The sequence below is a fragment of the Aquarana catesbeiana genome, linkage group LG03 (assembly GCF_042186555.1).
Source record: "Aquarana catesbeiana isolate 2022-GZ linkage group LG03, ASM4218655v1, whole genome shotgun sequence".
NCBI classification, from domain to species: domain Eukaryota; kingdom Metazoa; phylum Chordata; class Amphibia; order Anura; family Ranidae; genus Aquarana; species Aquarana catesbeiana.
The window spans coordinates 441171479-441199096 of NC_133326.1; the positions used below are offsets into that span (position 1 = coordinate 441171479).

The 27618-nt window shown below is 44.3% G+C and overlaps 1 protein-coding gene and 1 pseudogene across 1 annotated transcript in view; both read left to right on the top strand.

Moving 5' to 3' along the window:
* Positions 1–27618, top strand: part of DDX46 (DEAD-box helicase 46) — a 380459-nt gene that overhangs the window by 119865 nt on the left and 232976 nt on the right. Inside the window, exon 10 of the mRNA XM_073620805.1 lies at positions 11867–12042. Coding sequence (XP_073476906.1) covers positions 11867–12042 — 176 coding nt within the window. The remainder of the gene's footprint in view (positions 1–11866; positions 12043–27618) is intronic.
* Positions 16753–16871, top strand: LOC141135197 (5S ribosomal RNA; annotated as a pseudogene).

Genomic DNA, 27618 nt, shown 5'->3' on the forward strand with positions numbered 1-27618 from the left:
AGAGCTATCTGTTATGGAGCCGCTGTCCTCTACAGGATCGTATTCTGAGCCTGAATCTGACAGATGAGTGACTTCCTCTTCACTATCTGTCAAGCTCAGAAACGTGTAGGCCTCTTCACTAGTGTACCTTCGATTTGCCATTTTGGGCTCTAAATTTAGGGGTACACTAGTGAGACTCGCAGGCAAAAAAGCTCCTGACTGTTAGCGACCGATTCAAAACGCTACCAAAAAACTGTTAGCGATTGCAGGGATCAGGCCTGACTCTGCGAACGCTGCAGTTATGTGTGCTTAGTGTTTTGTAAGTGCCAGTGATCGATCGATACTGCACTTGGGTGGGCTGGGCCGAGGGGCAAAACGCAGGTGCTAGCAGGTATCTGGGCTGATCCCGCTAACTGCGTTTTTGGGAACCCTAAACTGCTGGGGATGCTAGTATAGATCTGATCAGATATCGATCCGTTCAGATACTATAGCACTAAGGGAGGTGCATGCTGCGTGTGTGGGTGTTAGCGGTACTGGCACTGCCTGGGGTGACGCAGACCTTATCTGACCCTAAAAACGTAACTTATATCACCGCCGGGCAATTAGGGGGTTAAACCTTTATAAGGTAATAAACGGCGGGTGCCCTAAAACTATAATAAACTATAAAAAACAAACGAACTAACCAGCGTCACCCGTAACACTTATACGGTGATCGCTGGTGAAAGGGTTAACTAGAGGGCAATCGGGGTTAAAACCTGTAGTAGGTAGTATATGGGGGTCCCTGTCGCCATAAAACACTGACAGCGAACCTATATACTTACCTCCCTAACTAGCGTCATCTGTGTCACTAATACAGCGATCAGAAAAACGATCGCTTAGTGACACTGGCGACGGGGGGTGATCAAGGGGTTAACCTTAATTAGGGGGGGTTAGGGGGGGTACCCTGGACCTAAAGGGGGGTACCCCAGACCTAAAGGGGGCTAACCCTAACTGCCCTAACACTTATAACTGTCACAAACTGACACCAATGCAAAAAAAAACTGCTATTGGTGTCAGTGTGACAGGGGGTACAGGGGGGTGATCGGGGGGTGATGGGGGGTGAAAAGTGTGCCTAGTGTGTTCTACTGTTAGTGTAGTATTGGTGTAACTTATGTTGATGTCTTCTCGGCGCCGGAACGAAAAGACCGGCCCGAGGAGGGATGACATTACAGAGGCAGAGGACGGACTTTCATTCGCCGGGAGCGATCGGGAGGGGGTGGCCACGAATGGATGGCCTCCCCCTCACCTCTCATCGCCCGCGAAGAAATGCCGGCCGCCTCGGGCACCGGAGGTCCGATTGGACCCCGCGCCCGCGGGAGGCAGATCACGTACAGGTACATGATTCTGCCTGCCCGTGCCATTCTGCCACGTACATCGGCGTGAGGCGGTCGGCAAGTGGTTAACGGCTACCCCCATGGAAATTTTCACCTGTGCATGCGCGCCCCCAAGCCCCGCTGCTGCGTTTATTGACGCAGACAACTAAACTCAGCCTGGCCCCTCAGCAAACAGCATGTCACAGCATTTGATTGGCTCCCGCTGCTATCAATCTGCCCAATGTGGAGGGAGACAGCGGCGAGATCAGATCGGGCTCAGGCAAGATGGGGGGGGGCTGCAGTACAGAAGGCTTTAGAACCACTTTAAGAAAAAGGCTTTCCTTTTTTTTTTTTTTTTTTTCTTAATATTTAATGTTTGTAATATGTTCAGGTAATATGTGAAATGGCATTACAGCCTATAGAGTTTACAGTTTTGTTTCTGTTTCGTTTTTCTATATTTTGCACACTGGACATTATAATAACGTTATAAAAACGCCAGTGGCTTTGCAGTGAGCTTTGTTTAATGTTTTTGATCCAAAAAAAAATTATGGAGAACAACGTTTTTGAGCATTTATCGGCCTCTCAGAACCCACTAGTTTTGGGGTTTTTTACAGCCTAAAAACGCCCCAGCCAAAAACAGTAGATAACAGCCTATGTGTGCATGGACACATAGGATAACATGCTGGAGAGTTTGAGTGTAGAAAAAAACATCTGAAGCCAGAAAGAGTAGCTGTAAAAACATCCAAAAAATGTCCAGTGTGTTCATAAAGTTGCACTTCTGTTTGTTAAAAAAGGAATTTTTTTATTTACAAAGACGTTAAATATCACAGTGGTTGAATCCTGTAGTGCATGTTCAAACCTTAATTCCATGAATGCTAATACAGTAAAACCTTGGTTTGAGAGCATTTTGCAAGACAAGCAAAATTTTTAAATAAATTTTGACTTGATATACAAGCGATGTCTTGATATACAAGTAGCGCCAGGTCACAGCTGAGTATAAAAGAGAAGAGAGGCGCCTCTAAGTGTAAACAATGCAGTTACATTTAATGAAGGTACAACATTTAGAAACTCACATGATTAAAATAGGCACATTTAAGTATGCAGGCTTCTGGGGTAAAGCTGTCCACATAGACCATCCTTCTCACCGCCATTGACGTTGTCCCTTCCATTCTGCGCTCCACAAGTGGTTCAAGCCTCGCTTTCAGATCGCTCTACTGCAGGGTAGCACGATTGCACGGTGAGAGCCGGCGGTGAGGAGGATGGTCTGTGTGGACCGCTTTACCCCGGATGCCTGCATACTTGGATGTGCCTTTTTTAATCGTCAACCATGTGAGTTGCTAAATGTTGTACCTTCATTAAATGTAACAATTTTGCTACACTTAGAGGCTCCTCTCTTCTCTTTTATATTCCGTAGCACTTGCTGGATTTTGCTTCTAATCCCCTTGTAAAGGCTTCCATTTGTGGATGAACATTTTATGGTTACACAACCTATCACATTGCTATTATCTTTTCATATGTACTATAAACTGAAGGACCTATGAATAAATGGTTAGACGTAGAGAACCTAGTAGTATAAGCGGCCTACTTTACACAAATTACACACAGGCACACACTTAACCCCTTGATCGCCCTAGATGTTAACCCCTTCCCAGCCAGTGTCATTAGAACAGTGACAGTGTTTAATATTACTGATCACTGTATTAATGTCACTAGTGATGTCAGTGGCAGTCGCCAGTTGCTGATCACCGCCATTCGTAGTAGTAAAAAAGAAATGAATAAATATTCTAGTGTGTGTGTGTGTGTGTATGTGTGTGTGTGTGTGTGTGTGTGTGTGTATGTGTATATAGATATATAGATATATATATAATTTGCGTGAAAGTTATACCGTTTACAATCAATATACACTTATTGGGATATTTTTTTTCCCAGACATGTAGCAGAATGAATTTTGGCCAAAATTTATGAAGAAATTCGATTTTCTTACATTTTACGGACACAGCGCCTCCTTAATCTTGACCATTGGGTTATATCGCCTTTGCAGGAGTAGGACTAGGCAGAACAAAACACCTGGCTACGCCCCTCCTATAACCCCCTCCCTGATCTAGGTATTCAGTTTATTTCTGTCTAGTAAGGACCTAGCTCCTTGCTGGGATCTTTTGGTCCTGGCAAATTTTACTTCTTGTCTCTTTCTAACATGCATTTTCTCCTGGAAGATCTGCAATCAACTGCCGGGCTGGGCGACGGGCTGGATAATCTAGATCCAGTGGTCTCCCCAGTCCAGCCAGCGAGTGTGTGCAGACCGCAGCTACACGCTAGGTCAACCGTGACACAGCCTCAATGGAAGGAGGCTGGCCCGCGAGTTAAACATCTCGCAGGGTCGCATACGAATGGGCGCTGGTCCGAGTCGCAGCGGTCCCTTGGCCGACAGCCCCCCACTTCGGTGGCAAGGAGTTCTGCCTCGAGCGTCACCCGCACCATGGATCGGTAAGTACAGTCCCCCCTTTCCCCCCTTTGTGTGGTTTAGGGTGGATGCGTGTACCCTCCAGGGATGGTCGGACCTGCCTGCAGGATCCCTCCTCCTATCCTAAAGTCCCTTGGTTAATCTGGGCTTCCCCCTACCCCCACGGATTGGTGGGAGTCCCAGGGCAGGCAGCAGAGATCCCTGGGGGTCTCCCCCGCCATTCTCCTTTCGGGTGTGTGTGTCCTGCCCTGGCGGGTATATATGGGGGGGGGGGTTTCCAGTGCAGGAGCCCCCTACGTGCATGCCCTGCTGTGTGTTCAGTGTGAGGTAGTGTGCAGTTTGGGGGTCCCAGTGCAGAGAGCACAGCAGTGTCTTCTTAGATGTTCACCCTGCCTGGTGGAGTACAGTACCTTTTTGGAAGGGGGTCTCCTTGCAGAGGGTGCAGCAATGTTGAAGGCATAGAGAGGATCCCGGCAACATGCTTCAGCATGTTAAACGGCCGACGGCCATGTTTGGGTGCTCTGATGACATCACGGTGGCCATTTTCCCTTGGTCTCGCTGGTCTCCGGCCAGTGGCCATGTTTGTGTAGCCGATGATGTCACGGCGACCATTTTTCGTTAGTCTAGCGAGACGCTAGAGACGGCCGGAACCTTGTGGAGGGGCTTCTCTTCCTGTCCCGGGATATGGACGCAGACATTGATGTTGCTGGGTCCGAATTGCGGCGCTCCTCCATTTGGTAGGGTGAGTCTTTGGGGGTCATTTGTGTAGCTCCCTCTCTGCTGATAGGTACCCTGGCCATTGGGGTATCCCTTAGTGGTGCCAAAGTTCCTTTGTACTACAGGGTCTTCTTCCTTATGGAGTCTCAGGGTTACATCTCACCCACTGATCCCCTCATGGAGGTGTCAGGTTCCTCAGAGCCCCAGCTTCCCATGGTTGCGCTGACGGCGGTCCTTGAATCATTGGTGACTCGGGTGGAAGTAGCGTGTGGGCAACGACCCAGGAGGAAGCGTCCCCCGCCTTCCCCTGCTCAGTCTGTCTCATCTGATTCTGAGCCTGATGCCGCCGGGTACGTGGCCCGTCCAGGGGGGTTTAATATCTTGCCCCCTGACCCGGCCGATAGTGAGGATGAGTCCTCTGCGGTCTCAGCAGCGAGTGAAAAAGCGCTGGTGGACACACTTGTTACTGCTGTGCTGAGACTCTAAAGATGGAGGATGTGGCTGTGTCCTCTGGGACGCATAAGTCACCTCGCACACCAAGGTTGTTTCCTTATCTGCCTTTTTTTTATTGGTTGTTCCCATTCCTAAACCTAAGTCACCCTTTGTGGTCCCCAAACATTTCTCAGTACACTACCCCTTTGAAGAATCTTTTTTTTTTTTTTTTTTTTTAAGTTTTATTTATTACTTTTTACACAACAAGTATACACAAGACCCAACCGGCCATACACTAAAAAAAAAACAATTTACATTACTTCAGCGTTGACTCTCTCCTCCTTCTGGACCTGCACTCAGTGAAAATAAAACAGTAATAACAAGGCCACCTGTTTTTAGTTATAGTCAATGGTACATTACGATATGTCTGACAATTACCTATATGTTAACTCCTACTACATGTGCAAGCTATTAGGTGCCACTCAATCCGCTACCGTAGTTTCACTCTTTATCCAACTGCCCCAAACTTTATCACATTTCTGCGGTATGCCCCTACTAATGTATGTAGCCTTATATAAAGGTGCAGCTCTATTAACCACACCCTTCCACGCTGATACAGATGGAGGATTGGGCTTTTTCCAAGATAACACTATCATTTTCCTAGCATAATCTATTAGGATTGTCAGAGTACGAGTTACTCTCTTTGGGGCTAGATTGTCCACCAGTCCCAAAAGGCACACCTCTGTCATGGGCTGTATAGGAATGGCGGTTACTTCTGTTATGCATTCTGTGACCCCCCCCCCCTTCCAAAATGTTTGGATGTTCGAGCAGTTCCAAAAGATATGCATGAAATCGGCAGTAAGGGAACTGCACCACCAGCAACCAGACTGAGTAGAGAACATCTTAGCCAATCTTGCTGGAGTAAGATATATACGGTGCAAGAATTTAAATTGAATAGCAGAGACCAATCTAGTAAAATTAATGTCCCATATATCATCCCAGTCGTCCTGGTCCATCTGGGGGAACACCTCACCCCACACCGCCCTACACCTTGCAAGGAGATCACCTCCCTCACCAAACAATTGTTTATATATTGTAGACAGGGCCTTTTCCAAAGTGTCCTCCCTCAGTAAAGACTCTAGATCGCTCATTTTCAGGGTAATACCCATATCTCCAAATTGGGCATTGTATGCATGTCTAAGCTGAACAAAACGGAACAAGTGAGTGTTGGGCAGATTAAACTTGGTTTTCTGGGCGTCAAACTGTAGAAGTTTCCCACCACCCGCTATGTCTTCCAGTGTCTTGATACCAAATTTAGTCCAGATGATTGGATCAGGGTACTCACAGAAGTTCGTTAGTTTGGGATTCGTCCCGTGCACGAATACTAGCTGACCCGCTAAGTAATACCTGTGGAAGTCTGGGACCGCCAGTCCCCCTTGCTTCCACGGCAGTTGTAACAACTGGAGTTTAATTCGGGGGTGTCGCCCCTGCCACAGGAAAGTCGTTATGAGTTGATATATATATCTCGGTATCCAAACAAGGGAATTCCGAAATAATATATATAAAAACAAAGGTAAAAATTTAATTTTTTAGTTTAGTCAACAGTGGATCGACATTCAAGGTAATAAAGTCTGATACAGAGTTGGAGATATGTAACCCCAGATATTTGATTACCTCCACCCTCTGTAAAGGACAATCTGCGGGAATCTCACATCTGGGGGAAGGCATCCTGAGTGAGAGAATCTGGGATTTTCCCCAGTTAACGTTTAGACTCGAAAAATGAGCAAAGGAATGAAGGATGTTTAACGCTGCCGATAGGGAATTCTTGGAGTCTCGCAAAAAAAAAAAAAACACATCGTCCGCATATAGTGCCGCTTTTTCGGTCACGCTACCCACCGTTATCCCCTGTACCTCCTCAGAGGCTCGCAAGGCCGCCGCCAAGGGTTCAATCATAATAGAGAAAAGATCCGGGATAAAGGGCATCCCTGGCGAGTGCCCCTATGTACTGGAAAAAATTTGGATAACCTATTATTTAGCTTTATGGCTACTGTGGGGCAATGATGTAGAATGTCAATCCACTTCCTGAACTGGGGACTGAAACCGAATTCCTCCGATACCACCCTCATGTAATTCCAGTCCGTGGAATCGAAGGCCTTTTCCAGATCTAAAAAGACCAGTATTCCACTGCTGGAACTATCTGGGCCCAATTGTGTGTGAGTGAAAACCCTGCGCAGATTAATATCTGTGGCCTTTTTGGGCAAAAAACCTGTTTGGTCGGGGGAAATAACATGCTGCTACACCGACATAAGTCTAGTAGCTAACAGTTTGGTCAGTATTTTGAAGCCCATATTTAATAAGGAGATGGGCCTATATGACGAACACTGCAGTGGGTCTTTATCCGGCTTAGCCAATAATACAATATAAGCTTCATAAAAGGAGAGGGGGAGGCCCCCATTCTGAAAACAGTCTGTTTAATTGTAGCAGTCTGGGTGCCAGGGTCTCTGAGTATTGGTGGTACCACTCAATTGGCGGACTGTCCGATCCAGGAGCCCTACCACTAGGAAATGACCCTATTGCGGAAACTACCTCCTCCACCCTGTACTCGGCATCCAGAAAATCTCTAGATTCCTCCGGTAACTCGGACAACCGAAGGGTCCCCAATGTGTCTGAGGTCACTAGTTTCATAGGGATCTATGGGGGAGTACAGAGACCTATAGAAGGATACAAACTCCCATACTATATCTTCTCTGTCTCAACAGTTGTCCTGACGGGGACAATATGCAGGGAACTACTGTCGGGGACGTGTCCCCTGCCATCAGAAGAGCCAAGAGCTTGCCATTTTTATCTCCTTTTTCAAAAATACGCGCCGTACTCCTTTGCAGCTGACAAGTAGTCATGTCCTGATAATGGAGAGATACAATCCTCCTTGCGAACTGCAACTGAGCCAATGTGTCAGGAGAAGGTGAATCTGCATGTGCCTTAGCGCATTCCTGTTCCTTGTCCTGGAGTTGTTTTTCTATACTATTTTGCTCTGTTCACAGGGCTTTAATGGCTGATTTGTATACCCCCCTAGTAGTGGCCTTGAAGGCCTCCCATTCAGTGTTCACTGATACTGATCCTTCATTAATCTGCCAAAATGTATCAATGTGTGGTTTCAAAATCTCTACAGTGGGTTCCCCCACCCATTTAGGAGACAAACGCCAAACCCCCCTTGAACTCTAAATACCAGAGGCAATAATGTCCCATTAGCGAATGCCAGGTCTATTCTGGAGGACGAAGCATGTACCGAAGACAGATACGAATAGCGCCTGTCGGTAGGATGCTTCCCCTGCCATATCTCAGTGAGACCCGCAGCTTCTGCCCAGTGCGACAAATCATGGTTTGGAGCCCTGTGGGGATTGGACGTGTCCAATGTATAGTTAAGTATATTATTGAAATCTCCAGCCACCAGTAACTGGAATGGAGCATGAGATGCCAATTTCTCCAACACCTCGTACAGGATATTCCCTGTAAAAGAAGGGGGAATATATACATTCACCAGGGCCAACTTGCGTGAATAAACTTCAATTATTACGACCAAGTATCTTCCACCAGGATCTGTGATCACCGTTTCTATGGAACAAGGTAAGGACTTGTGGAGCAGGATAGACACACCCCTAGCATAAGATGAAAAAGTGGCATGTATGGCTCTGTGCATCCAGAGACGTTTCATGGCCAGGATTTTATTACCTAATAAATGAGTTTCCTGCAATAACATTATGTGGGGATGCTGGGCCTGCAAGAATTTCAGCGCCAACGCTCTCTTGTATTTTGAATTCAAGCCACTGACATTCCAGGAGATGATTCTAGTATTCAAGGACATGACTGCAATTCAGAAATTCGCCACAACATGGGGGCCTAGGAGCACAAGTGAGGTCCAGAGTCACACAGAGCCATACAGCATGCAGAAGATTAACATTTACCCATCTATACACATCGCTTTGCGGTGAAGCCTGTTTGAGTGTCTACCAACCGTGTAGTACTGAGAGTGACACCACAAACAAGCGACCACAAAAAAGGTGACGCTAATACACCGAAACAGAACACAAAAAAAAAACAAGAAAACCTTTACACTTCTGAACAGACCCATCTTAACAATTCCCTGTCTTGCCGGCTTAAAAAAGGGGAGGGGGAAAAACCGTAAGAAAAAGAGAAAAAACCCAGTCCCCGCCCTAGCCAGCAGACTTGATCCCCAAAACCAAAAAACAGCGAAAAATGGAATGTTGTCTTGTATAGTTATTCCATATGTCCCTTAGCAAGAAACAAAAAGTCAACAGGGTGAGCACTGGCGCTACGCACCTTCTGTGAACATTCTTTTCTTGCAGAGAGAGCATCGGGCTCCATGCATATTGCAGCCAAGATGCACCAAGTAGCTGCACATGCGCCGCAACACCTTGAAGGAAGTGATTTACGCAGTGAAAGCAAGTTCTGTACATATGCATCTCATGACAAGGCACACCGCTATTAAACCTGTTGGGGGGTATAACTTGGTATAGGAGTATAGACAAAGCGTATGTGCCCACCAGTGTGCAATCAGAGAGGATGACAAAACAGCTCTAACAGAATGTATCACAAGTTAAACGAAGGTGGCATTCCTGGTGGCTATTACCTTGGCCCGCAGGGTTTCGGAGTTGGCTGTATTATCCTGTCGTAGTCCCTATTTAGTACTCCATAGGGATAAAGTAGTTCTTCATCCCTGTCCGTCTTTTCTGCCCAAGGTTGGATGTGGGTCGTGCGATTTGGGTGTATCCGTAAGTCAGACTTGCTTTTTTGGGTTACACAGGGACCGAGGAAAGGGCTGGCCGCTTCTTCAGCTACCATATCCAGATGGATCAGACAGACTGTGACTCGGGCCTATTCTATTAAGGGTCGGGTTCCTCCTTTCCCTGTCACGGTGCATTCTACTCGAGCGCTTAGTACTTCTTAAACCTTCAGTCATCAAGCATCAATATCACAGGTTTGCAAGGCGGTCACTTGGTCGTCGGCTCATACCTTCACTAAATTCTATAAAGTAGATATTTTGGCATCTGTGGATGCTTCTTTTGGCTGCAAGGTTTTGTAGGTTGCTGTTTAAGAGGGGGGTTCCCTCTTGAGGGTTGTTTTTTCTTTAAACATTTTTTATTTCAGATGGGGCTCCTGTGACCTGGTTAGGTCTCCTGTGGTTAGCCTAGTTCTGCTTTTGGATGTCCCAATGGTTAAGATTAAGGAGGCGCTGTGTCAGTCAATGAACGAATGAGAAAATGGGATTACTGTACTCACCGTAAAGTCCATTTCTCTGAGTTCGATGGACACAGCACCCACCCCTCTATGGAGTTTTTGATACTTCTATTACTGCTTGCTACTAAACTGAATACCTAGAGCAGGGAGGGGGTTATATACTGACAGCCCATGGGCGTAGCCAGGTATTCTGCCTAGTCTTACTCCTGCGGAGACCATATAAACCAATGGTCAAGATTAAGGAGGCGCTGTGTCCGTCGATTAAATCAGAGAAATGGATTTTACGGCGAGTACAAAAATCCAATTTTTTTCTATTGGCTATGTTTTGTAGCAAAAAGTAAAAAAAATATTTTCTTTTCAAAATTTTCAGTCTCCTCCTCTTTTTCGTTTTTATATCACAAAAAAAAGAAAAGAAAAAACAAAAAGATAACTGTAGTGATAATACCACAAAAAAAAACTGTGTGAAAAAATTTCTGTATTTATTGGCGTATAACATGCACCTTTTCACCCTGAAAATCAGGTGCAAATAGTGTGTGCATTTTATACGCCGATACTACAATTTGGGCTGCCTAGGAGGGAATCGGGAGGGGGGTGGCACAAGCGCCGACAGATTAAATACAGCGAGAATCTCCAGTTTACTCAGTGGCCTCTGTAATAGGAAGTCCCGTCTCCTGGGCCGGCATTGGACCAGTGTTCTGTCTATCATAGAAGCCGGTCCAGGAGGTGGGACTTTGTATTAAAGAGGCCACCACTTAAACAGGAGATTCTCGCTGTATGTAATCTGACTGCGCCCATCCCACCTCCCTCCCTGTCCCCTCCGAGGCAGCAGTAATCTAAAGGTGGGGCTGCATTGATGGGCAATTGTGAGGCTGCAGATGGGCATTGATCAAGCTGTATTGATGGGCAATTGTGAGGCTGCAGATGGGCATTGATCAAGCTGCATTGATGGGCAATTGTGAGGCTGCCGATGGACATTGATCAGGCTGCAGATGGGCAATGGTGAGGCTGCATTGATGGGCACTGACCCTTTTTTTTTGCTCCAAAGTTCTTTATTTAAAATTTTACATTTTTTTCCGGAAACTTCCCTCCTAAAATGCAGGTACGTGTTATACGCCTGTGCGTGTTATATGCCGATAAAATACGGTATATACATTTTGTTTATGTACAGTGTTGCATGACTGCGCAATTACCAGTTAAAGTAGTGCAGTGCTAAATAGCAAAAAAATGGCCTGGTCATGAAGGCGGTAAAATCTTCCGGAGGTCAAGTGGTTAAGTGAATGCTTGATTCTCTGTCAGTTTTTGTTAGCTTTTGCAGATTTTCCTTTACTTCCTATCTGGGAAAAAGTTTTCCCTAGAACAGAAAGTGAGGGTAAATCTCTCCAAAGGAGCCACAGATTGCAGTAAAACATGACAAGTGTCCAAGTTATTGTTGTTCTACTTGCTTTGCAAAGTAATTTGCTCTTTCATGGTATTTATTCTGTAGCTAAAATGGACAGTTTAAATGATGATGTAACTTCCTGTTCAAATATAGAATTGTATGCATGTTTTACAATATGAGTAGTGATTCATGTTGCAGTTTTTTTTCTTTTTAACACCTTTTATGGTGGATCGCTTTTGGAAAAAAAAACTAGGCGGATAATTAAAATAATTTTTTTTGCCTTTTTACTAGGCACTTATATGAAAAACCAACTCCAATCCAGGCACAAGCTATTCCTGCAATCATGTCTGGCCGCGACCTAATAGGTATTGCCAAAACCGGAAGTGGAAAAACAATTGCCTTCCTTCTGCCCATGTTTCGACATATTATGGACCAGAGACCTCTCGAAGATGGCGAAGGGCCAATAGGTAGGCAACACAATTTCCATTAGCAGCCTTTAATTTTAACTTGTTTTGTGTAGATGACTTTATGCCCCTTTTGTCTGTCTATACTAATGTGTCCTTTTGTAAGAATGTGTAATATTCCTATGTGCCCCTTGCTTGTAATATACTGTGTTTATGCAACTTTCTAAATATATCTTCTACCCATAAGAGCCATTAACCTGAACTCAAAGTAAATATTTGTTAACTTATAGAGAACACGTAGAGATATTAAAGGAGAAGTCCAGCCTGAGCTTTTTAGGCTTTGCTTCTCCTCTGGGTCTCAGAAGTGCAATTCGTTTTGCACTTCTGTGACCCTGTTCTTAGCGGAAAGCGGTCTCAAGTCCGCTCTCCGTTGAACGTCACTGCCATCAGTTGAGGCAGCGCATCATCCCGACTTCCCAAGTCTGGATCCGCCAGCTTCCTTGATTGATGGCATTCTCAGCGAGCCACTGAGACGGCCGCTCCCCATCCCTCCATAGCTCAGCGCTCCAATAAGCGCGGAAAAGCAGAGAGGAGAGACGCTGACTGACAGCAGCTCTTCTCTTGGGGATCTGTGAAAACCGAGCAATCTGCAATGTTCAGTGGCTCGGTTCTCAGTGCAGAGACGGCGGGGCACAAATTCAGCATCAGTCTGATGCTGCATCCACGTAGGTAAGTATGAATCAAACATAGAAAAAACCCATACTTCTCTTTTAATTATCTCTAAGCAGTATTTTGAAAGATTTCTTTGTCTTGAATTCCTTCTGTTGGAAAAAATAGAAGTGCATTTGGTATGCTTTGAGCTACGTAGATGTATACTTGCACTATGAGATTTGTTAATGTTTCCATGGTGCTGCTTACTGTACATGTGAGGGCTTAGAAAGGAAGCTGTACCTGAGGACCTGCAGTGCAAGGATCTCCTTGTTTGCACATTAATTCTTTGGATCTGTGCTTCCTCATCATTTATTACTTCTTATCATTACCTCACCAGGCATTTAATGAGGAGTCAGGTATGACATTAGACACAGTGCAGAATAGGGTAATGGAGAATAGATCAGCTGCAAGTAGACCATCTTTTATTACCTTTTTGTTGTTACTTACACTTTTTTTTTTTTTTTTCTTAAACTTGTCTTTTTTTGGTTGTAGCTATCAGCGGTTGCCATCTTTAGCCTGGCTGGAGTGCTGTGGCTAGAACCACTAGACTGGACGTTGCAGGTATAGCCTGGAAGTGATCTTTGGGCACTAGGTTTCACTTGGAGCACTTTCCAGACCCTGTTCTGATAGATTAGCTGCCTTTCCAGTTTTAGAGCTACTGCCATTGCCTCAGCAATTGCCCTGCCTCTAAAGACTCACTCTGAGTTAGGCCGCTTGCTTCTTCGTTTACATTAGTCTCTAGACTGTATGTTTTGGGGATATCCTGGAAGTGACCTACAGGCAATGGGTTCTGTGTGGAGTGCTTTTCAAACTCCATTTTGGTAAAAGTTAGCTGTTAATGGTTTTCCTATCCAGAGCTGCTGGAATTTCCTAAGCAATTGCCTTGCCTCTGGGCAATTGCAGAGACTGAGCTACCTCATTTACATAGGTCTACGGGCAGCTTTGAAATTCGCTGTTTTTCAACAGTTTCCATTGTGTAAGGGATTACCATTGTGGGAGTGAGTGCTTGTGTCCTATACTTGGTTGAGGGTTGTGCATGCTCTTTCTTCTCTTTCTCACCACTCAGCGTTGTAAAAGCATCACCTTTCTGCTACTCATTCTTGCTGTTGTTGTCCCTTTACCTGTATGGGGAGGATGTTGCGCTAGTGTTGTCTATCCCCACAGTGGATCCAGCAGTGTCCTCTAATGTGCTTGGCATAAAGAACCCAACCGATAAGCAGTTGGTAACCCTGGCTAGTACCGTGTTCTCACTGGTGGGTGTTACCTTTTCACCCCATCTTAAATGCCTTTACTATGTCAAACCATACCTGACTTGTCAGAATACTGTAAAATAAATCTCACCACTGCTGCAGCTGATTCTTTGATTATAGAACACATGGAGCAAATGAAAGTAGCTATAAATGTCAGTTGTGATGGTTTATCGGAAGCTTCCCTCACCTGCGTCTTGCGTATGCATGCACTTTGATTAATGTGATTGTAACTTTGTCTTTTTTAATAAAAAAGGTTATACGTACCTGCTCTGTCCAATGGTATTGGACAGAGCATCCCCAATACTCCTCTTTTGGGACCCCCTGCTGGCGCTCCAGGCTTCTCATAGCTGCTTCCTAAGGTTGCACAGGTGCAGACTCATTCCCAACTCATTCCTGAGCTGGGCACTGTGTCCATTGAAAAGCACAACTTGGCTCGGCCCTGCTCCCTTCTCTGGATTTGACTGACAGCAGCAGGAGCCAATGTCTCCCGCTGCTCAGATAGGCCTGTGAGAGAGGAAAGAAGTCCTACAGAGGAGCACAGCACTGGATCAATGCAGGACCCGGGTAAGTATTTAGGGAGGAGGAGAAACGGGCCTCATGTACACTGCTGCTGGTAAATGGATGTTCAGAGGCAGTTGGCTGCTTTTCTTGTCGTACATACGGGGACACAGAGCCATAGTAGTTACTATGTGGGTTATAGGCCACCTAAAGTAAAAAGTGCACTCTCTATATAACCCCTCCCACTGGTGGGAGTACCTCAGTTTTTTCGCCAGTGTCTAAGGTGTTGGTCATGAGTAAAGATGTGCTGTGCTGAGCTCCACTGGAGCAATCCTTGCTGGGGCTAGCCATGCAGCCGGATCCATTCAAAGTGTCTCTTTGGCCGAATTGAGTGGTACCCGGGCCTCGTATCCGAAGAAACAAGGTTTTTGCCTGTGAATGCTTCTCTTTTGAGAGCTGGACCCTGGAATACAGTACTTTTTTGTATTAAGGCCATAAAGTTTTACTGCCGGTGGTGCTATTGCAGGTCCAGGATTGTGGGGTTCCTCAAGGATCCCTAGCTCCTGAAGGTTTAAAGGAACCTACCGTGATGGGTGAAGATTGGGTCTGTTGGTTTACCACAGAAAACCCTGTGGCGGGAAAGGTAAGGAGTTTTTCTAAGAAATTAAAAAAAAAAATTCTTATGAATTGTCTCCTTTAAAGTCAATGTTGTTATGCCTTTGTGTCACCACTTGGGCTATATGGAGCACATACCTTCTCATGCTTTGCTCAGAGATCACGCTGTGTCACAGAAACAGCAGACGCTTTTTTTTTCTCCAGCCAGCAGGCAGACCTCCGGTAAGTTTGGGGTTTTTTTGCTTACTCCAGAGACCCCCACCTGGGCTGAACTCTTCCCCTCTTCATGAGGCTGAGTATAAGGGAGAACTGAAATCGATCGGCAATGCCGTTTTCATTAACCGCCCCTACACGGGGCAGCTTCCAGGTCTCCTCTACGCCGTCTCTCCTTCACTCACAAGCTGATCCCAAAAGTCGGATCAGAGGCCCATGCTTGCGCAGGAAATTCTTTTTGAAAAGAGAAAGGAGGGGGTGGCGAGCCTTAGTGCGGCATTGGTGTCCTCCAACGCGGGAGTGTTGTTGTTTTTTTTTTTTTTTTTTTTTTTTAAAGTAAAAAAAACTCCATTTGTGCTGGCTGAAAAATTGTCTCAGAGACATGAGAGCAAAAGGAGCATGAAAGAGGTTTTGGTGACAGGCATTTCCTGTTTAACACATTTACTGTTTGCATGAGGCTGAGCATTAATAGCAGCGGCAGTTGCTGGTCTATTGCTCAAGCAGTGGATGCGATTTCTTCTGATAGTACCTCTGCTTTGTGCTTCGGGCTAAGGTCAGAAGGGGAGTTAAAACACCCCCCAAAATAGAGCTAAAAGGGTCCCCCTCAAGCTCTGGAAAGCCTACTCATCTCTTCAAATGGCAGCCTCCCCTGTGGCTGGTCAGAGTGAGCATCGGGGCCATGAAATGTTTGCAACTGTTTTCAACACTGCAGCCCCTGTGTATTTTGCCAAAAAAAATTTTCCCTCAGCCCTGATGGGTTTAAAAAAAAAAAAAAAAAAAAAGTTTAGCGACTTTAATCGCACAGGTTCCCGTTCATTGCCCAGGACCCTCAAACTGAGGAACTAGGGGCGGTAGAAGACTAATCCCCTCAGGGGACCGTGGTGAGGCTGATGACTCCTTTTCTGAGGTCAAATGTGGGAGAATCAATTGGTTTCAATGTTAAGGTTGTTGGTGCAATTTCTTGCTGAATGGTCTGCTCCACATTTATGCTCCCTTAACTGAGTGTTTGGGTTTGCTAAAGCCTCCTCAAACTGTGCATGCTTTTTTCTGTCCATTTATTGTTCATTATTTTTCCTCCTAAAAAAAAAGTTTTTTACACTTTATCCTATGGTAGAGGAAATTCACTAAGTAGAGTATACCAGCAGTTAACACTGCTATATCCTCTGTAAATAAGAGCTTTTGTTCGGCAGACAATGCTCAAATGCTTAGGCATCCAAAGGATAAAAAGTTGAAATTCCTGTTAAAAAAAACAAAAAAAAAACACTATTTTTTTTTCTCTGGCAAATGAAGCAGCCTGCGCTGACATTAATTGCTTAATCATTGTGGGGCCAGTTTAACAGGTGTTCAGGTATCCTGCTCAGCAGGCCCAGGATCTGGCAGCTTTATGTTTGCAATAATTGCTTTGTGATCTTCTATTGTAGAACCTCCACAAGGTCCTCATGCAGGTGCTTGCTTATAAACTAGCCAAACGCACAACTGCTGAGATGCCTACGGCCACATCACCCTGGAAGCGCCCAATCTCGTCTGATCTCAGAGGCTAAGCATGGTCAGGCCTGGTTAGTACCTGTATGGGAGACCGCCTGGGAATACCAGGTGCTATGCACATTGTTGCTAAACACGAGTGCAGGAACACATGCCAGCGGAGGATAAACTTCATTTCACCATGCAGAAGCTCCTGGCTAGTCGTCTTTTTGCAGTGAAATAGCTATTTGAGGATGTTTGGATAATTCATCCAAAGAAATGCTAGTGGGAAAAGAACCCCCTTTTGCCATTTAAGTGAAGGAGTAAATATTTTTTAAAGCTCCTTTTGTGCCAGGGGCACCAGCCTCCAGGCAGTCACGATGGCTTCCGTCGTCAGGTTCAAAAGGTAATCCTCAGAATTAACCCCAGGGACAAAAGAGGTCTTGGGGGAGGAAACCTACAAGCTACTGAAGCCTCCTTTTGGTCCCCATGTAAGAGCAGAGGTTGGGGTTTGGTTAAATCCAAATGGACATTCTGGATCTCAAAGATCTAAACTCCTTTTTTCGCATGGAGTCTATCCGTTCAGTAGTCTCCTTCCTACAAGGGCGAGAACTTCTGGCGTTGATTGACATCAAGGATGCTTATCTCAATGTGCCGATCTTCCCCGCTCACCAGAATTTTCTACGCTTCAAGGTAGAAAATCTTAATTTCCAGTTTGTAGCTCTACCTTTTCGGGCTAGCTACTGCACCTCGAGTGTTTATAAAGATCCTGGCTCCTCCTTTAGCCAGGTTAAGGGCTCAAAGTATAACAATACTAGCCTACTTAGACGATCTACTTTTGATAGATCAATCGGTAGTCCGTTAAACCAAAGTCTGGTCACTGCAGTCGGCTACCTGGAATACTTAGGTTGGATCCTCAACCTAGAAAAATCCTCCTTTAAAACCATCAATGAGATTGCAGTACTTAAAGCTGATCATAGATACAGTCCAGTAAGGGGTATTTTTGCCCCAGGAAAGAATCGGTTTCTTAAAGGAACTGATTTGATTGGTCAAAACAAAGAAGAATCCTTCTATTCATCTTTGCATGAGTTTATTGGGAAAAATGGTGGCTTCTTTTGAGGCCGTTCCTTATGCGTAGTTTCATTCAAAACTGCTGCAAAACAGTATCCTGTCAACTTGGAACAAGGAGGTCCAAACTCTGGACTTCCCGATGCGTTTATCCACCAAAGTGCGTCAAAGCCTCAATTGGTTAATATCCAAAAAGAAAAATCCTTTCTACCGGTTACCTGGAAAGTAGTAACAGATGCCAGCCTTTTGGGCCTTCCTCTGTCCAAGGGAAGCTGACCTTGCCCATCAATATTCTAGAGATTTGGGCAGTACGCCTGGCCCTAAAGGCCTAAATGCTCTGACTACGGAATTATCCTTTCAGGATCCAATCCGACAATGCCACAGCTGTGGCTTATATCAATCACCAAGGGGGCACGAGAAGTTGTGCGGCCCAGAGAGAGGTCAATCATATTCTTCACCCCGACATCTTTCTGTCAATATGCCAAAAATGGGGAGTTCTGGACGTGGATCTGTTTGCGTCCAGGTTCAACAACAAGATCGTCAACTTTGTGTCAAGGGCAAGGGATCCGATGGCATACGGAACAGATGCCTTGGTCTTTCCATGGGATCCGTTTTCACTGATCTATGCGTTCCCTCCTGTTCTGCTGCTTCCACGTCTACTGCGCAGGATCAAGCAAGAGGAAAAGGTGATTCTGGTGGCCCAGGAGATCTTGGTTTGCCGAGATCATAAAGATGGCGGTAGGGGACCATTGGACCCTGCCCCTGTTGCCAGACCTTCTCTCGCAAGGTCCGGTGTTCCATCCTACCTTACAAACGCTAAATTTAACGGTTTGGCTATTGAAACCCACATTCTAAAGGACAGTGGGCTGTCAGCTTCAGTAGTAGTTTCTACCTTGGTTAATGCTAGGAAGCCGGCCTCCAGAATCATATATTATAGAGTCTGGAGGGCATATGTCTCCTGGTGTGAATCCAGGGGTTGGCACCCCAGGAAATATATCATGGGTAGGATCCTTGAGTTCCTACAGATGGGATTAGAAATGAAGCTGGCCTTGAGCACTATCAAGGGCCAGGTGTCGGCCTTATCGGTGTTCAACGACCACTTGCTTCACACTCTCATAACCTTATTCAGGGGGCTAACGCGGATTAATCCCCCAGTTAAGTCACCCCTGAACCCTTGGGACTTAAATTTAGTCCTGTCGGCTTTACAAACACAGCCTTTTGAACCGATTCAAGATATTCCCTTGATCCTCTTGATGGGGAAAATGGTTTTCTTGGTTGCCATATCTTCTGCATGAAGAGTATCAGAGTTGGCTGCTCTTTCCTGTGAAGAGCCATATTTGATTATTCATAAGGTTAAGGTTGTATTGCGGCCTCATCCTAATTTTCTACCGAAGGTAGTGTCAGGTTTTCATTTAAACCAGGATAATATTGTTATGCCTTCATTTTTTCCAGAACCTTTGTTCTGTGGAAGAAAAGTCACTACATTCTCTCGATGTGGTGAGAGTGGTCAAGGTCTATTTAAAAGCGACTACTCAGATTCGTAAAACAGATGTTTTGCTTGTTTTACCAGACGGTCCTAAAAGAGGGCAGGCATCGTCAAAATCTACCATTTCTAAATGGATTCATCAAGTGATTGTTCAAGCTTATGGTTTAAAGAGGAAAATTCCTCCTTTTCATATAAAAGCACACTCCACCATTGCTGTTAGTGCTTCTTGGGCAGTACATCACCAATCCTCCATGGCTCAGATCTGCAAGGCCGCAACTCGGTCTTCAATCCATACATTTACCAGATTCTATCATGTAGATGTAAAAGGTCATGAGGATATCGCCTTTGGGCGCAGTGTACTGCAGACTGCAGTATAAAGTCCTCTAGTCTCTTGGTGCCCTACTTTTGTTGCGTCTCCCTCCCTTCAGTTGGCATTGCTATGGGACATCCCACATAGTAACTACTATGGCTCTGTGTCCCCTGATGTATGAAAAGAAAATAAGATTTTTAAAACAGCTTACCTGTAAAATCCTTTTCTTTGAAGTACATCAGGGGACACAGAGGTTCCTCCCATCTTGGTATACACGTGTATTGCTTTGCTGCAAAACTGAGGTACTCCCAGTAGTGGGAGGGGTTATATAGGGAGTGCACTTTTTGTCTTAGGGCGTGCCAGTGTCCATCACCTGAAGGTGGCCTATAACCCACATAGTAACTACTAGGGCTCTGTGTCCCCTGATGTACTTCAAAGAAAAGGATTTTACAGGTAAGCTGTTTTAAAAATCCTGTTTTTGTTTGCATATAAGAGTTTGGTGACACAGGCATTCCTTTGACACATTTACTACTGCATCAGGCTGAGCATAATAGCAGTGACAAGGCTGGACTATTGCTCAAGCGGTGGATGCATTCCTTCTGATAGTACCTCTGCCTTGTGCATCAGGCTATGGCAGAAGGGGGTGGAAAACACCTCAAAAAGGGCTCTAGAAAGACTTTACAGTCACACAGAAGCCTAGAACCATCTCAGGAAAGATGGCATCCTCCCCTGAGAGTAATATGGCTGGTCAGAGTGGGCCTTCAGAAGGGGCAAGTGTTGCAGCTGCTCTTAACACTGCAGCCTCTGTGTATATTACTAAGGATTTTTTTCTCTTCAACCATTTTAAGCTTGAAGCAAAAATTGATGCTTTAATCGCATCCCAGAGTGGGACTAAGCGTAGCGGCTTCCGTCCATTGCTCTGGACCCTCTTGCTGTGGAACAAGGAGCGAAAGGTGTCAATTTTTTTTTTCTCCCAAAGGACTAGGAAGAGGCTGATCCTCTTCCGAAGAACCTGATGCGGAAGTATCATGTTCGCAGGAAAGGTTGTTGGTACAGTCTCTCACTGAATTGGTCCGCTTCACATTTTTTCTGCCAGTAACGGTCAGTCGATGAGCCCACTTCTGGTTTGGGGTCACCAAAAAGCCTCCCCAATCTGTTCATGCTTTTCCTATCCATTCATGGCTACGAAAGCTTATTCTGAGTGGGAGCACTCAGATAAACAGCTTTTTTCCTCCGAAAAAAGTTTTTCAATACTTTATCCTATGGAGGAAAAGTTTTATAAGAAATGGGGAATTCCAGCAATTAATACTGCTATATCCTCTGTAATCAAAAACCTGACTTGTCCATTAGACAATGCTCATTTGTTAAAGGATCCAACAGATAAAAAGTTGGAGTTCCTTTTTTTCGCTTGCAGGTTCAGTCGTTCAGCGCTGGCAGCGATCAGAGTATCTCAGTCCTTATAGGACCAGTTTATAGAGGTACTCAGTTATTCCTGATCAGCAGGCCCAGGATTTGGCCAGGATATCAGAAGTGTTGTGTTCTACAGTAGACGCTATGAAAGATTCTATTCTCCAGGCCTCACGGCTCATGCTAGGGCTTGTACATGTGCGTAGAATCCTATGGTTGAAAAATTGGTCAGCCGAAGCGCCATGCAAAAAGCTCTTAGCCAATTTCCCCTTTTCATGGTGAATGCTTATTTGGAGATGATCTGGATAAGTATATCCAAAGAATTTCTAATGGGGAAAGTTCCCTTTTACCGGTTAAGAAGAAGTTTAAGCATTTTTTTCTTTTAAACATGCTTCATCTCCAGTGCCATAGGCATCAGCCTCCAGGCAGTCATGACGGCCTCCACCGTCGGGTTCAAGAGGTAAACCTCAGGGTCAGTCCCAGGGTCAAAGAGGACCTGGGAGAGGAAACGCACAAAACAAAATACTAAATCCTCCTTTTAAAGGGGCGCCCTTGAAGGGGAAGGCTTCTACAGTTTCAAGGGCCTGGCAGGAACTATGTCAATACATGTGGATGGCTTCCTCAATTCTCTAGGTTACAAACTAGAGTTTCAAGAGTTCCTGTCTCCTCGTTTTCTCAGATGAAATGTTCCCAGAGATCCAGTGAAAAAGAAGTCTCTCTTTTTAGCTTTGGACATCTCTTGTCTCAGAGTGATATCGGTGGTCCCCTTGGAAGAGCAAGGTTTAGGGTTTTATTAAAAACGATTCACGGTTCCAAAACCAAACAGGGAGGTCAGACTCTTAGATCTCAAACATCTAAACCAGTTTTTGGATATCTGTTCTTTTCACATGGAGTCAATCCAATCAGTAGTCTCCATCCTACAAGGGGGAGAACTTCTGTCGCCAATAGCTACTGCACCTCGAGTGTTTATAAAGATCCTGGCTCCTCCTTTAGCCAGGTTAAGGGCTCAAGCTATAACAATACTAGCCTACTTAAACGATCTTCTCTTGATAGATCAATCGGTAGCCCGCTTAATCCAAACTTTGGTCACCGCAGTCAGCTACCTGGAAGACCTAGGTTGGATTCTCAACCTAGAGAAATCCTACTTAAAACCATCAAGGAGATTGCAGTACTTGGGGCTGATCATAAATACAGCTCAGAAGAGGGTGTTTTTTTTCCCCAGGAAAGGATCAGTTCCATGAGGGAACTGATTCAGTTGATTAAAACAAAGAAGAATCCTTCTATTCGACTTTGCATGAAGTTGTTGGGAAAGATGGTGGCTTCTTCGAGGCCGTTCCTTATGCGCAGTTTCATTCAAGACTGCTGCAAAACAGTATCCTGTCAACTTGGAACAGGAAGGTCCAAGCTCTGGACTTCCCAATGCATTTATCCCCCAAAGTGCATCAGAGCCTCAATTGGTGGTTGATATCCAAGAATCTTCAAAAAGGAAAAACCTTTCTACCAGTTACCTGGAAGGTGGTAAACAGATGCCAGCCTTCTGGGCTGAGTAGCAGTCCAAAGGAAATGGTCCAAATCAGATGACCTTGCCCATCAATATTCTAGAGATTTGGGCAGTACGCCTGGCCCTCGAGGCCTGGACGCTCAAACTTCGGAATTGTCCTGTCAGGATCCAATCCGACAGTGCCACAGCTGTGGCCTATATCATTCACCAAGGGGGCACGAGAAGTTGTGCGGCCCAGAAAGAGGTGAATCATATTCTGTCTTGGGCAGAAAACAATTGGCAGGCGGACTACTTGAGTCGCCAACAATTGTTCCCTGGAGAATGGTCCCTTCACCCCAACATCTTTCTGTCAATACGCCAAAGATGGGGAGTCCCGGATTTGGATCTGTTTGCATCCAGTTTCAACAAGAAGATCGACAACTTTGTGTCAAGGACAAAGGGATCCAATGGCAGACGGAACAGATGCCTTGTTTTTTTCCGTAGGATCAGTTTTTCACTGATCTGTGCGTTCCCTCCTGTTCTGCTGCTTCCGCGCCTTCTCGCAGGATCAGATAAGAAGAGAAGTAGGTGATTCTTGTGGCCCAGGAGATTTCAGAGATCGTAAAGATTGCGGTAGGGGACCCTTGGACCCCAACACTATGGCCAGACCTTCTCTTGCAAGGTCCAGTATTCCATCCTATCTTATAAACGCTAAATTTAGTGGTTTGGCTATTGAGACCCACATTCTGAAAGATCGTGGGCTGTTAGCTTCAGTAGTTTCTACTTTGGTTAATGCTAGGAGGCCGGCCTCCAGAGTCATATACTATAGAATCTGGAAGGCATATGTCTCCTGGTGTGAATCCAGGGGTTGGCACCCCAGGAATATGTCATAGGTAGGATCCTTGAATTTCTACAGATAGGATTAGAAATGAAGCTGGCCTTGAGTAATATCAAAGGCCAGATGTCGGTCTTTCTTTTCAACGACCGCTTGCTTCTCACTCTCTGGTTCGTAACCTTATTCAGGGGGTAATGCGGATTAAATCCTCCAGTTTGGTTACCCCTGAACCCTTGGGACTTAATTTCAGTCCTGTTGGCTTACAGAAGCAGCCTTTTGAGCCAATACGAGTTATTCCCTTGGTCCTCTTGACGGGAGAAAAATTATTTTCTTGGTTGCCATATCTTCTGCAAGATGAGTATCAGAGTTGGCTGCTGTTTCTTGTAAAGAGCCATATTGGTTGTTCATAAGGATGAGGTTGTATTGCGGCCTCATCCTGAATTCCTACCGAAGGTAGTATCGGGTTTTCATTTAAACCAGGATTTTGTTCTGCCTTCATTTTTTTCCAGAACCTCGTTTTCTGTGGAAGAAAGGTCACTACATTCTCTTGATGTGGTGAGAGTGGTCAAGGTCTATTGAAATTGACTGCTCAGATTCGTAAAACAGATGTTTTGTTTGTGTTGCCAGACAGTCCTAAAACAGGTCAGGCAGCATCGAAATCTACTATATCTAAATTGATTTGTCAAGTTTATGTTTTAAAGAGGAAAATTCCTCCTTTTCATATTAAAGCGCACTCCACCAGAGCTGTTAGTGCTTCTTGGGCAGTGCATCACCAAGCCTCCATAGCTCAGATCTGCAAGGCCGCAACTTGGTCTTCAGTCCATACATTTACCAGACTCTATCAAGTAGATGTAAAGGGTATGAGGATATCTCCTTTGGGTGCAGTGTAGGGCTGAAACAACTAATCGATTAATCGACAACTAATCGATTATGAAATTAATCGATTACTATTTTCATAATCGATTAATCGGCCAGTAACATAATGGGGTTAAGAAAAACTAAAATGAGCTCCTTATAGTACAAAAAGAGCAAATAATCGCTACTGTAAATGTTACTTCCACAGTTCTACAGTAAAAAAATGAACCCCTTACAGTAGTGATTATCTGGGTTTTTTTTGTACTATAAAGGGCTAATTTTAGTTTTTTTTTTAACCCCATTATGTTACTAAACGTCTTAGACCTGGTTGCACTACAGTTCATTTACATGATTTCCTATGGGACGCGTTCACATCTATGCTTTTTTTAGCCGCTGCGTATTTGGAAAGGGTCAGGGACTTTTTTTAACGCAAAACGGTGCTTTTTTGGTTCAATATACTTCAATGGAGAAGCTGCAGAAAAGCATGTAATGCGTTTTTGCAGAAATTTTGTGTTTTTTTTTAATCTGCCCAACAACAAGTTGGCCAAAAAAAATGCAAAAACGCAAATCGCAGCAAAATCACGTGTGCAAAAATCAAAATGCACAGCAAAAAGCACTGCAGAAATAGACCAAAAGCAAACTGCATAGGTGTGTACCGAGCCTTATGCTGGCCACACGGATCAATTTTCAGATGAGAATATTCATACGAAAAATCTTTGTACATTCGCTGAATGAAAGAATGTTTGAAATTTTCACTTGTTTTTAACATTCTGTTTTTAAAATGAAGGAAAACCACACACACCGTCGGAAAATTCCTTTGACCAAGAAGTTTCCTATCATTTCCAAATTGTCACCATGGTTGAAAATGAACATCGATTTGACCCCACTAACGATTAGAAAATCGAACTAACGTTCTTAAAATGCCATTTTTTTTTTTTTTTTAAGGAAGACATTGTTTGTTTTTTAAATAAAAAAATATTGATCTCTGAGTCTGATGTAATTTACCAGATTCACCCTTTAATAGTATATATCCTCCAATAGCATATACAGTATATCTCTCCTCTAATAGTATATACAGTACATCTCCTCTAATAGTATATCTCTTCTGTCTGTTATTCTCAGAGTTAATTAGATATTTAGCTCCCTAACCATATAGTTATTTACATTTACCACTGCATAGAGATATTTAACAAAAAATTGCTTTTTTTTAAAACTTTACATATTAACTAAATTATACACCACACTTTTTTTTTTTTTTTTAAGCTTATTAACCGATTAATCGAAACAATAATCGGCCAACTAATCGATTATGAAAATAATCGTTAGTTGCAGCCCTAGTGCAGTGTACTGCAGGCTGCAGTATGAGTCCCCTAGTCTCTTGGTGCCCTACTTTGTTGTGTCTCCCTCCCTTCAGTTGGCATTGCTATGGGACATACCACATAGTAACTACTATGGCTCTGTGTCCCGTGATGTACGATAAGAAAATAGGATTTTTATAACCGCTTTACCTGTAAAATCCTTTTCTTTGAAGTACACCATGGGACACAGAGGTCCCTCCCTTTTTGGTATGCGCGTGTATCGCTTTGCTACAAAACTGAGGAACTCCCACCAGTGGGAGGGGGTTATATAGGGATTGCACTTTTTAATTTAGGGCATGCCAGTGTCCATCGCCTGAAAGTGGCCTATAACCCATATAGTAACTACTATGGCTCTGTGTCCCGTGATGTACTTCAAAGAAAAGGATTTTACAGGTAAGCTATTATAAAAATCCATTTTTTTCAGCTGCCCCTGAACTCATCCCATGTTATCTTATATGTACATGTACACAGGTTCGTTTAATGTCGTTTTTAGGCAGTTGAGTTTTTAGAGGCCTTCTTTGGAAAGCAAAAAAATGAGTTCAGACGCTGAGTTTAGAGGCATTTCAAGTGCCAAACGCGGTAACTCGCATTTAGCCGCGTTTCGTTTACAGGCGTTTTAATTTTTGGCTATTTTAGAAAAAAAAAATTTTTTTTTTTTTTTTACAAACGCTGCATGTAAAGGCGGCAAAACGGACGTTTTAAACGTGGGTTACTAAATGTCAAGTTAAATCGTTCAGGAGAGGTTATAAAAACATCCCGTGTACATTAAGCCTAAAGGATAAATTAACCTTTTGTAACATGTTACATGGTCCACCCGTATTTATAGTGGAACATGTACCATGTTCCAGCAGCTGCATAATCCCATCTACCTAAACTACCAGTTTTTGACTCGGCCCTTCAGACACTTATCTGTACCTTGGATGAGCTCTGTTAGAAAACATTGTTTTGACTGTTCAGATGTCACCATGGTTTGGTTGGATACTGAGCTGTCAGAAATCATTACTGGCACCGACTCATTTGGAGTATTTTGGTCTAGTCCTTGACACAGCTTAGGCCAAGAGGGTTTTTGCCTCAGGAAAAAACTTAATATTTGAACTTTTCAGTCCAGGAATTGTCCAACTTTCTGCTTTTGCATGAAAGTCTTACTTTGAGGTAGTCACATTGCTCATTTTCAATTCAGACCTTTCCAACGCAAATAAAATCATCTTGGGACAGGTCAGTCAGGTCTCTGGGCAGACTAATTTGTGGGGGGCATCTAAGACCTTGGTGGCGCTGGAATCGGGGGTTCCCTTCCTATTTTTTTTAGAGGAACCTGCATTGCCTGGACTCAGAGGAGTGGTCTTTATACCTGGAGGATTTTCAACACCTCTGTCACAGATGGAGGATGTCGGATTTGAATCTCCTGGACTCCAGGTTCAACAACAAACTGCATAGGTTTGTCTCCAGATACAGAGATTCTCTAGCAATGATTGCTTTGGTGTCTGTGTACCCAGATTGTCTTTCCTAGTTGGAAATATACCTCCAAGTTTTGTGTATATAACTATATGTATTTTTTTTAACACCCTAGACCTGTCTTTGCACATGACACCAATCGCCCTCTGTTCACTGTCACATACACACTTTTTCCTACATTTCTTTCCTGGAATTTTCTTGTCTAAACTCAGTTATTGTATTGCTTTTCTTTAACAATCAGGATTGCTTTATTGAAGGATAAAATAATAGAACATACAGAAAGAAAAACTGAACAAAACCAATTTGACATGGCAGTACATACAGTGCCTTGCAAAAGTATTCATCCCCCCCCCCCCCCTTGGCTTTTTACCTATGTGATGGATCAGAACACAATAGTCTAAGTTTGTGAAGTAAAATTAGAAAAATATATACATCAAACTATTTTTCAGAAATAAAAAACTGACAATTGGCATGTGCGTATGCATTCACCCCCTTTGTTATGAAGCCCATAAAAAGCTCTGGCACAACCAATTACCTTCAGAAGTCACATAATTAGTGAAATGATGTCCACCTGTGTGCAATCTAAGTGTCACATTATCTGTCATTACATATACACACCTTTTATGAAAGGCCCCAGAGG